At 36.6% G+C, this 10855-nt stretch overlaps 1 protein-coding gene and 1 long non-coding RNA gene across 2 annotated transcripts; both read right to left on the bottom strand.

Annotated features, from left to right (window-relative positions):
* Positions 1-278: 278 nt before the first annotated feature.
* On the bottom strand, positions 279-3718 carry LOC103145993 (ubiquitin carboxyl-terminal hydrolase 47-like). The gene is made up of 11 exons (XM_007563692.2): positions 3616-3718; positions 3430-3532; positions 3209-3324; positions 2967-3037; positions 2737-2862; positions 2474-2569; positions 1670-1801; positions 1467-1595; positions 1329-1363; positions 1210-1247; positions 279-1136 (listed from the first exon to the last, which is right to left on the bottom strand). The coding sequence occupies exons 2-11, from the start codon at positions 3528-3530 to the stop codon at positions 802-804; spliced, it is 1179 nt and encodes a 392-aa protein (XP_007563754.1). The 5' UTR covers positions 3531-3532; positions 3616-3718; the 3' UTR covers positions 279-801.
* Positions 3719-7878: 4160 nt separating this feature from the next.
* Positions 7879-9291, bottom strand: LOC107832918 (uncharacterized). Its single transcript, XR_001663536.1, has 3 exons — positions 9128-9291; positions 8900-9000; positions 7879-8774 (listed from the first exon to the last, which is right to left on the bottom strand). It is a non-coding gene; the product is annotated as an uncharacterized LOC107832918 (long non-coding RNA).
* Positions 9292-10855: the final 1564 nt, after the last annotated feature.

Consider the following 10855-nt stretch of genomic DNA (forward strand, 5'->3'; position numbering starts at 1 on the left):
AATTTTCTCCTCTTACTTATAATGTCTTTAGTTGTGCATTGGAACTATTTAAATTTCAAAATAAAAGCACATTAGAAGATACAACAGTGACAAGAAATGACCAAAGTAAGAAAATGTTCCATATAAAACATGTGTGATGTCATTACATACCTGATCCAGCAGGCTGCGACACCAGCCAGTCAGAGATTGTGGAGTGACAGCGTGACCGCAGGACATCTCAGCTCTAAGACCCTGGTCTTCATCATCATCATCACTGACTAATAGAGCAGACAGTAAGTTGGACACTCTAATAGTGTAGATTATACTGAAAAATGTACAAGTAAAACTTAATTCAGAAGCAAATACATAAATATAACAAATATGGGTAAAACAGCAGCATAGTTATTAGTCCTTTCATAGAGGATCCAGGTCATCAGGTCTGTCCACAAAGCTCAGCGTGGCGTCATGGGGGTCGTATCCCTTCTCGTCCTGATCTGAGCTGTTCATTTCAGACCTACTTTGTTCTTCCAACTTGTCGGCTAAAAGTATCTGACTTCAACCAGGAAATAATCTGAGACGACAGGCTGTCACAACACTCCTAAAGCAAGCTTGGCTTTTACTTTCAGTTTCTTCTTCTACAAATTTAATTGTACAGCGTCCACATGAAGTCAAACTGTCTGGCTGAATCCATTCATTTTTACTGTCATATTAATGTAATGTAACTTAGAGCAAAGGGAATAAAATGAAAACATAATGTTTCAGAGGTGAAGCAGATCCATTCTATGGTGAATCATGATTTAGTCATTTCTGACTAACAAGTGGTTAAACATGGCGGCTACATTGCGACAAAACCAATCGTTTGTCTTTTTTCATACATTTCCACCAAAGTAAGAAGGCTAACCCTAAAAGAAAGATTAAACCAAAGAGAATAAATTCATTCGGAAGGACCTTCATGACAACAATGACAATCCAGAGAATTGCAAATACAAAAAGTAACAAAGCTAACAAAGGAAAATACAAACGATTGTGATTTTTATCACAGTCTGAAGTCATTTTCCCCGTATTGTCGTTTTTACTCTCATTTTCACTCTCGTCATCGTTTTTCAGTTTTTTCTGGTCTTCTTCTCCGTCTGTTCCTTCATCTTCCACTTCAGCATCTGAAATTTATATTAAAAAATTATGACAAATTGAACCTAATAGAAATCATTGTAAAATGTGTTTTCATCTCACTTCTTTTCCTGTAAAACAGAAGATGGGCGCTTCGGGATCTGGTGCATAAAGAACATACATTTTGGCTATGATAAACAGTAAATATAAGCAGAAGAACAAAACGAAGGACAATTACTTACCTCTCAAACTTTTTCTGAAACGTCTGGTTACCAACCTGTTAATGAAAGGAACAATATCAAACTTGCACTGCGCTAAAAAAGGTGAAATATTGATAGTCAATGTCAAAACCATCCATGGTTGTAGGATAATCATCTCACCAGTGTCACACTGGAGTCGTTGAACTTGTACCATCTGTCTTCATCCTCAGGTTTGATTGTTGCTGTGTAATACCCACCTGTCAGAGACCCAACGTGCTCCACCAAGGCATACAGTTCATATGTCTGGTTCTGATCAACAAAACACACATTAATCTGGAAAGTGGAAAGAAAATGGACAACAATCACAATATACTGAAATATACCTCAGGTAAGTTGATAGTGTAACAAACATCCACAGCACGGCTGTCTTTACTGTATGACATGCGGTGGTAGTTGTATTCAAACCTCTTCAGCAGCAAAATCAAAACCTCTGGATGACGCTTTAGTTCATATTTCTATATGAAACACAACATTGTCAATATGGTTAAAAGCTGATATTTATATTAACTGTATATAAAGACACACAACCTTTTTTACTGCCTGATATTAACTCAAACTAAGACTTTTCTGTTCCAGGTCGGCAGGGATCACCAATATTTATTTACTTATTTTTAATTTTTGGGTTTGCATCATATTGTTGCACTTTAAAAGACTGATGACATCACGAGGAGAGAACATATAATGGAAATATTTAAGCAACATCCTAAGAAATTGCCCTGGTAGCTTTAGCACAGAGAGGTCATACAAAATGGACAATGACTTTAATTATCCTGTCCTATTAATTTGGGATAACAAAGTCAGTATTTGAGAGGTCATCACAAACCCTTGAGCAAGGGAGCCTGCAAAACAACTGATTAAAAAGAACAGTTCTTTCAGGAGAAATGGGTCAAAAATGTAATAAATTATTATGAGAAACTTGTTCATCCAAAACATTTGACTCAGTTCATGACGTTTTAAATGCTACCAAACTCTAGTAAAATATATGTAAACTTCAGAACTTTTATTTTAGCTTCTCTTTCATTATTTGCGTCTTTAGCTAATAGCTAATCAGTGCATACTGTCAAAATATCTGTTTTGTTTTTGTTGTTGTTTAATCACACACTTAAAACAGTTTTCCCTTTACTTACAATAGTAGTGTCACGTTTGTATTTACACTTATCACAGTACATCTGGTCTTCTCCACAAAACTCTACATCCTTTAAAAACGCCTGAATCCCGTCCTCCTGAAAACACACTTTGTGTTACTGCACAAACCTTCACCAGGTACTTTCCACTATTCTACCAACATGGTTTCTACTAAGTAATAAGTAAATCATTGATTATTCCAGATTACTTTTATGAGTTTTGTCTGGCACATAAAATGGTTTCCATTCTGCAGGTTGTTTCTTACCACACTGTAGTTTCCATTACTAGAATCCATCAGTGGGAGAGAAAGAAAGAAAAATGGCACTTCGTCATCAGTATGTGAGCCACATTGATCACAAACAGTCCTGTGAATCAGCTCTCCTTTGAATACCTGAAAATACAATTTGATTTAAAATCTAGCAGCTTTTATTTTTCATTCACACTCTGTAGCGCCCTCTCCATACCAATCTGACAGTGATTTCATGAATAATTTACCTTTGACGCTTCATCACTGACATCAGATAAAATCTTCTCCAGGTACTGACCAGCATCCTGCTGTTCATACACTGGGAGAATGAAGAAAGAATGATACATAAAATGATGTATTTTTTCATATTTCATGTTCACCCATGTTTCTTCTATATTTTGTCAAGATTTATGTTGAAGATAAAGCATTCACAACATCGTCCTTTATTCAGAAACAAGCTAACAGTAGATAAATGCATCTGATTACGTACCTTTTTCAATTCTCAGTGTCTTTGTAACTTCTGTTGTTTCTGATGTTTTTTTCTTTAAACTCTCAAACAAAGTATTGAGCTGAACATTGATGTCGTCTTTATGGTGTTTTGAGCAACTGTTTATAGGATATTGTCAGAGATACAGAATATATATAGAAAAACAAAAAACCCTCCAAATATTTCTTCCTACACAAAACGTGCTTCATGATTTACTCACTAACCTTTTAACAGCCTCTCTGAACTCTCTGGTCATGAACAGAGCCTGCAGAATGCTGTTCAGGTAACATGTTGCTCCTTGGTTTCTCAACCCATAATACTTCATGTCTGTGGGACGATTTGTTATGGAACAACATTAATAAAAGACATTTAAACAAATAATTATTATCAGCTCAGCATGGAGGCCTTACCTTCCTTAATAGTGAATCACCAAAGACTGATACGGCTCTTCTTCACTTTGCCGTCGCAGAAAAGATTTCTGCCCCTGAGCCACCATTGAAATGAACAAACAGTAAGAGGCACTCCCATGACCGCAGAGAGGGAGTCAGAAAACAGTTCTCTTTCACTTTGCAACTAGAACATTTCATTCAGCTGATAAACACTGATAAAGTCATGAATGCTCACAAGTTAGAATCCAGTTCATATTCTCTTAAATGAGTTATGATAGCTACAAGTTTTGACGAGTTTTTGAGGATGTTAATGACCAGACAATTTTTTCTTCCATAAGAAATTGTCAAAATTTGTTGTTAACAAAACTGAGATTAAATATCTATTGTTCTTTCTTTTCTTTTCTGTTTTTACACTAGTGTTTCAAGAAGAGTCTGTCAGAGTCTTGAATATCTTTTTCTTAAAACCCACTTGTTTAGAGTTGCTAATGGAACATAAACAACAATAATGTTTATTCAATGTTGCATGACTGTGTTTTTGTGTTTAATGATGTAAAGCACTTTGAAATGCCTTGCTGCTGAAATGTGCTATACAAATAAAATTTAATTTGATGTTGATTTGATTCAAGAGTCTGTGAAAACTAAAACACAAAAACTAAAATGCAGATTAAAACTGAAATGACACACACCGATAGAGATTTCAAATGCCAAGAGATTTACAACCCCTGTCCTAACAGTGAGGGCAAAAGAATGGGATACAAATGTTTTTACAACAAACAAAATTAAAGCTGGAAAGTACCTGAAAATACTTGACCCTTCTCCCTACTGGGGTCAGGACAGTTGCTGGTGCTTATCTCCACATTTCGGGTGAGAGGCGGGGTCACCCTGGACAGGTTGTTGTAAGGCAACACAGAGACACACAACAATGCACACACACTCACACCTAAGGAGAATTTAGAAAGAACAAGTTACCTTACAGTCATGTTTTTGGACTGTGGGATGAAGCCAGAGTACCCAGAGAGAACCCACACATGCACAGGGAGAACATGCAAACTTCATGCAGAAAGACCCCAGGCTGGGACTCAAACCCAGAATCTTCTTGCTGCAAAGCAACAGTGCTACCAACCATGCCACTGTGCAGTTCCTGTTATTTTCCTACTGAAGAAAACACTAGGTTCAGTGCAAATCTTTGAAAAATAAGTTGGTTTGTTACACACAGATGAATGTATAAAAGCCTACATTTTTGTTAATTATGATAATTTTCCACTTTCAGGGGACAAAAAAAATTACATTTAAAATTTGAATATTACACCAGACCTTAAAAAAATACTAAACATAACACAAAAATGTTGGCTTGATGAAAAGTATGTTTAATACCTACTTGAAGGTTGTTATTTTCAAAAGGTACTGTCAGTCTGACAAAGAGGCCTCATCTGAACACAGGTTGTAATTTAATGAATATGACTATAAATAAGAGTGGTGTCAATCAATAACATGGCAGCAGCTTTGTATGAAACAGTGACCTGGGTACATTTAAGGTGACCTGATAAAGTTGAAAGTCATCGTCAGAATGAGGAAGAGTTATTTTCAGAGATCTTGGATCATGGCTTCTTGATGCCAGACTGACTGGAAAGAGTATTTCAGAAACTACTGAGGTTTTCACGCACACTTTCCTCTGTTTAGAGAGAATGAGTTCAAATAAGAGAACAGCAGCTGTGGATAAAAAAGCCTCAATGATGTCAGAAGAGAGTGCACAGATTGGTTTTAGATTTTAAAAAGGAAACAGTAGCTCACGTCAAACTTGTGCAGAACATCGTCTCAGAATGCACTAGATATTGAAGCAGATGAGCTAATTTTTTTTTTTTTTTTACAAATGAAAAAAAAAAAAAAAACATGGAGGTTTTACTACAACCAGGAAGTTTTGACCACAGTTTACAGTTTTGGTTCTCAAAAATTAAACATTGACGGATCTGAAGAATGTTACCTGTTTCCTCAAGTGACCTTCACATCAGAAGAATCAGAGTTTGACATAAATAAGATTAAAAGCATGGCGGCATCTTTGTCTTCTTCAGTGGTTCAAACTAAATGTTGGGTGATGATTATGTTTCCTTCCACATCATTAGCTATTGCCAGTAGAAAGAAGAAAAGTAGGTTTAGGGGAGACTGTGGAGTCAGTGCTTATTAATCTGATTACTTTAAGTTAGACCCAAAACCAAATCTGTGTGATGTAAAGAAAATATATTCTCACTCCATCTTATCAAAATCTTTTTCCCTGCTCAGTGATGTGGTTGTTTCTGGGACCTTTTTGTCCAGTTTGGTGTAACTTAAAACAAACATCTCAAGGACAATTAATTTTGAACATATTGATTGTGACAATTTATCAAACTGATTACCAAGTTTTTTATAGCGGCATTCTGGTCTTTTAAATTGTTGGATCTGGTGACGTTTTTTCTCGACTACCATAAATTCACTATCAGGTTTAGGTCAGGTCTGTTATCTAACCACTCCAGAACAGTGATACTTCTGTATCACTGTTACCAGAACAGTTATACTACAGTAATTAAAACCAGTAGGTTTTATTTTGACAGTGGGGGAAGGTGCCAGGTCCTGCTGGGAAATTAAATAATCAGCATCTCCATAAAGTTTATCACCAGAAAGTCCTCTAAAATTTCCTGGTAGAAGACTGAACTAAATTTGAACTTGATATAACACAGATAACAAACACCGGTAGGCAGGGGCACCACCAGGAATCTTGGGCCCCCTGACAAAAAATTTGTTTGGGCCCCCCTGCACAGCTGCTGTTACAATTTTTTGAGTCTATTTGTGAAGCGCCACAATTGTAAAGGTTGGCATCTGCCTTGCTTTCTTTGGTTCAATACTGATAATTAGCACTATATTTACTGCTCATTAATTTAACATCCAACAGTCCACATTCAGCATGAAAGTAGGTTGCTTAAATTTTTTCTTAGTTTTAGATACTGAAATGTCTCTCCATGAGCAAAAGTCAAAAGCAACGTGCAAAATATGTACAAAGCAATCCAACCTTCTTAAAAATGCTATGTAGTTGCATTTTATTCAAGCTGCAATACATAACTTTAATAAAAAATATGTTTTCTCCATATTTGTTAAAGCTGCCATCATGTTGTGACAGTTTGATATGAGGCAGATAATCTGTGAAAACAATCAATCTCCTCCATCTCCTTCCTGAATTACTATTACTGGTTAAAGTAATGCAACATTCTGATTGTGACTGACAGCACTAAAACTCTCGGGCCTCTGATTGGTTGTTTCTACAGAGCACTGGGAGAAGGCAGAGGAAATAGATTTTTCACAGATTACCTCTCATGCCATACTGTCACAACATGACAGTTTTAAATGAAGACTTCAAATGAAGTCTTAGATTATCACTTCATACACATCAATCATATTTAATAAATATCATTTATGCAATAACCTATGACACTTGTTTACATTTATTTTTCAAACATTTATTATTCAAACTGAATAATTGTAAATGATTTAACCCACCTGTTTAGAGTTGCTTATGGCTAAATTAGGGTTAGAGTGCGGGTTTTAGATGTCTTTGATGTTTTTAATGTTTTTCTTTACTTTTTATATACTTATGTAAAAGTGACGAGTGGTTGAGGGTCATCGCGGGCACAGAAAAACCCTGTAAATTTTAGACTCCAACAGGTAAAAATAGTGCACAAAAATCCGTGTAGGACAGCGAAGTCCTAGCGCAAAAATTCGCGTGACAGGTGGACGGAGCCTGGTGCTGCAAGGTTGGAGACCTTGTCCTGTTAGGCGACGGGGCCTGGATAATACCCGTGTTGGAGTCCGGCGACGACAGGCGCTTAAATTCCGTAACAAAAGTATGTTTTTATCCCTTTTTTGAAAATCTTTTTTTTCCTTTTTTCCAAAATCTCTTTCTCTTTCTTACTGTTTATTCAATGTCACATGCTGTTTTTATTTTGTTTTTTAATTATGTAAAGCATCTTGAAATGCCTTGCTGCTGAAATGTGCTATACAAATAAAATTTGTTTGATTGATTGATTTGGATTAAATTTCACTTTTTATTTAGCCAAACAATAGCAACATTTTTATTTGTTCAACAATTTCTGATTTTGAGTTTGCACTGTCGCAAAAATGCAATCAAATGACAAAGATTGCTTAATGAAGAATACGTAAGAGTCATACAGTGCGATATGATTACTTGATGCAAATACAATAATAGAGACGTCAAACAGCACAAAAAGCTACATATTCTTGTGGACATCCTTTAATGGGTGTTTCATCTGTTGTAGTTTCAGAATAATACATTCCACAACATGACAAGATTTATTTGGAAGTTACTTTGTAGTAAGCGGAGTACAAAGATTGTTCAAATTGTTGCAAATGTCGGATTTTAAAGATTATACATGAGTAGCAAGAACAACCAGGTAAATAACAAACAGTGGTAGCTTATGAATCACATCATTTCCTCTGCCACACAGGAATAAACGTCTGCCTAGGAGCAATGCCACTGGAACAAATATCAGAAATCCCACAGTAACCAGTCTTTAGGCAGCCAAAACAAAACGACATCTTACATCGGGGACATATAACGGTTTTGCATCCTATCCCAGTGTGCTGGATCAGTGAGCCGCAGGTGGGGCAGGCACGGACCGACGGACAGCCTTTGACTTTGTCAATTTGGACTTCTGGACACTCTCTCAGCGTCTTCAGGGCAGAATTGTGGCAGTTGTCGTTTTTGCAGCGGTCAGATCGAGGCTGTTGACCTTTCCACTCCCTCAGACACTGCCAGCAGAACCCAAAGCTGCGTCCGGTCTTTGCTGAACACACTTGGCAGCAGACAAAGAGGTTTGAGCTGCTCCCTCTGGTCACAGGAGTCATGCAGCCTGGACACTGTCAGGTGATTGACATTGTATGTGTGTTTGGGAGGAGAGAGAGGGAATAGAAGGATTTGCACAGGTTTTGTTTTTGGTTATTCTCTGTTTCTGAACGTTGGAAGTCGGGTATCTACAACTCAAATAAAGGAAACAAAATGTTGAAATAGACGAAAGAGAGGATAGATACATTTTAAGATTTTAATATTTGTTAAAAATTGGATTAAAAAAGCATTTAATGACCAGAAAACCAGATCCGAAAAATAGCTGTCTGCATCATTCTGTTGTGGAAATAATCTAAAAAAATAAACACCACAAGGAAACACCTTATTACTTTTCATCTGTATCAAAAGCTAGCTTACAATTGTCTTTTTTTTTTTTCCTATTTTCGGGCTGAATGTGAGGTCACCGTCATATCCCACCTGTTTGAGCAGTTGCTGGCACCACTTCGTGAGAGACATCGGGGTCACCACATGTCCGCAGGACATCCGGGCTCTCGGGGAATCAAAACCTTCACACAGAACTGCAGAAACATCCAATGAGATCCTCCAGCATATTTAAATACAAACGATGCATACTGTAAACAAGATTACAAATTCAGTGAAAACTGTTACAGCTACAGCGCTGATGAAACGAAACGAGCCACTCACAGTCAAACTGATCCTCTTCTTCCACAAGTCGGATTGTAGAGTCGCTCAGGTTGTAGCGCTTCGTTTTAGAGTTCATCATGGAAGATTTTTTTTACTTCTCCTGCGATGCAGAAAACAATCAACTTTATATTGTATTTGGTCTAATAGAAGGGAACTCTTTCGATTTCGAGTCCAGTTATTCTTTACGAGTCACGTGACTTTGCTTTGCAGCTGATCGCTGAAGATACGCCCACATGGAAAGAAGAGCAGGTGGATGGATGGATGGATGGATGGATGGATGGATGGATGAATGAATGACATTTAATGAACAACAGCGAAAAATCACGACCATGTAAATAATAAATATTAGATTATAGTTTTTATTGTTCGCGCCTTAACTTCATAAAAACTAACGTGAATAATTTACAGTTTATTAAACAGAATGAATAATCTGACTACCATTAGTAAAGAATTATATTATCCTTTATTGTCCTTTAATGGGGACATTTCTGTGCAACAGGAGCAAAGTGACAGGTAAACAAAGCAAGTAGATTCACACAAAGATCGTAATATTTAGTTATTCATTTATTTTTGAGCATCAAACATGCAGACAAATTAAAAGTGCAAACAGTAATTATTCAAATTAAAAAAATTATAGTTATTTTTCATAATCTCTCATCACTTATTTTACATGTGTCACAGTATTTATGTTTTCAAAGAAACTGAATTGATTAAAGGCTTATCTACAATAAACATGGGAGAGAGAAAAATCACAGAACCCCAGCAATTATTCACTTAAGGGAATAAGAGAATCGATCGTAATGATATTCAATCAAATATCATTATGATTAAATAATTTATTTCAAACTGTTTTTTAACAAGCGAACAATTATTCAGTGTGACAGTGAAAAACATGTGCATAGCAAAGAACAATAATTAATATTGACAAATAGTTATAAATACTGAGATCATATTTTCATATAAGATTTTTGAAATTGTTTTCTAATGGCTTTGGGGTGAAAACCAGCAATAATGCATAAGAATGACTGGGCATTTTCATTTTTTGTTTTCACTTTACATACAGATCTTTTTGTGTGTGTTTTTTTTTTGTTTTTTTTTGTTAACAAACATCATCTTTCCAACAAACAGCATAATTATTTTACTCCTGTTTGTTGACTCTAATCAACTCCACTCCAGTTTTGAATGGATCAGAGTGGATCAGAGTCATGGACGATCAGCTCCAGTCCTCCGTTACAGCGAACCACCACCTGGACCTCAGACTTGTGCTTGATCCCGTAATCAGCCAACGTGTGGTCCTCTTTCATGGTTTTTGTCTTGTAGATCAGACCCATTAAGAACTTCTCTGCAAGGAATCACATGCGCACATATTAGTGAAAATTTAAAATGAAATAAATAATCTTAAAGACCGACCTTTGCGCAAAACAAAATCGAAAGACATAGTAAGACTATCTGTCCAAAACAAACAACAGAGGATTTTGTTTCCGAAAATGCCCTATGAAACCTAAAATAAATAAAATCATTTATATCCCAGCCAGCATGCATAGGTGGGCCCCACTTGGGTTTGATGTGGGCTACATGGGTTATGAGTGGGCATGGGTTTTATCTGGGCTAACTGTATGGGACCGATATGGTAACCTAAAATGGGGCCCACTTGGGCTGGCCCATTAGGGCTAAACACATGGGCCCCATTCAGCATTAATGTGGGCTAACTGTGAATGGGGCAGAAGT

The sequence above is a fragment of the Poecilia formosa genome, unplaced genomic scaffold (genome assembly GCF_000485575.1).
Source record: "Poecilia formosa unplaced genomic scaffold, Poecilia_formosa-5.1.2 Scaffold149, whole genome shotgun sequence".
Taxonomy (NCBI): domain Eukaryota; kingdom Metazoa; phylum Chordata; class Actinopteri; order Cyprinodontiformes; family Poeciliidae; genus Poecilia; species Poecilia formosa.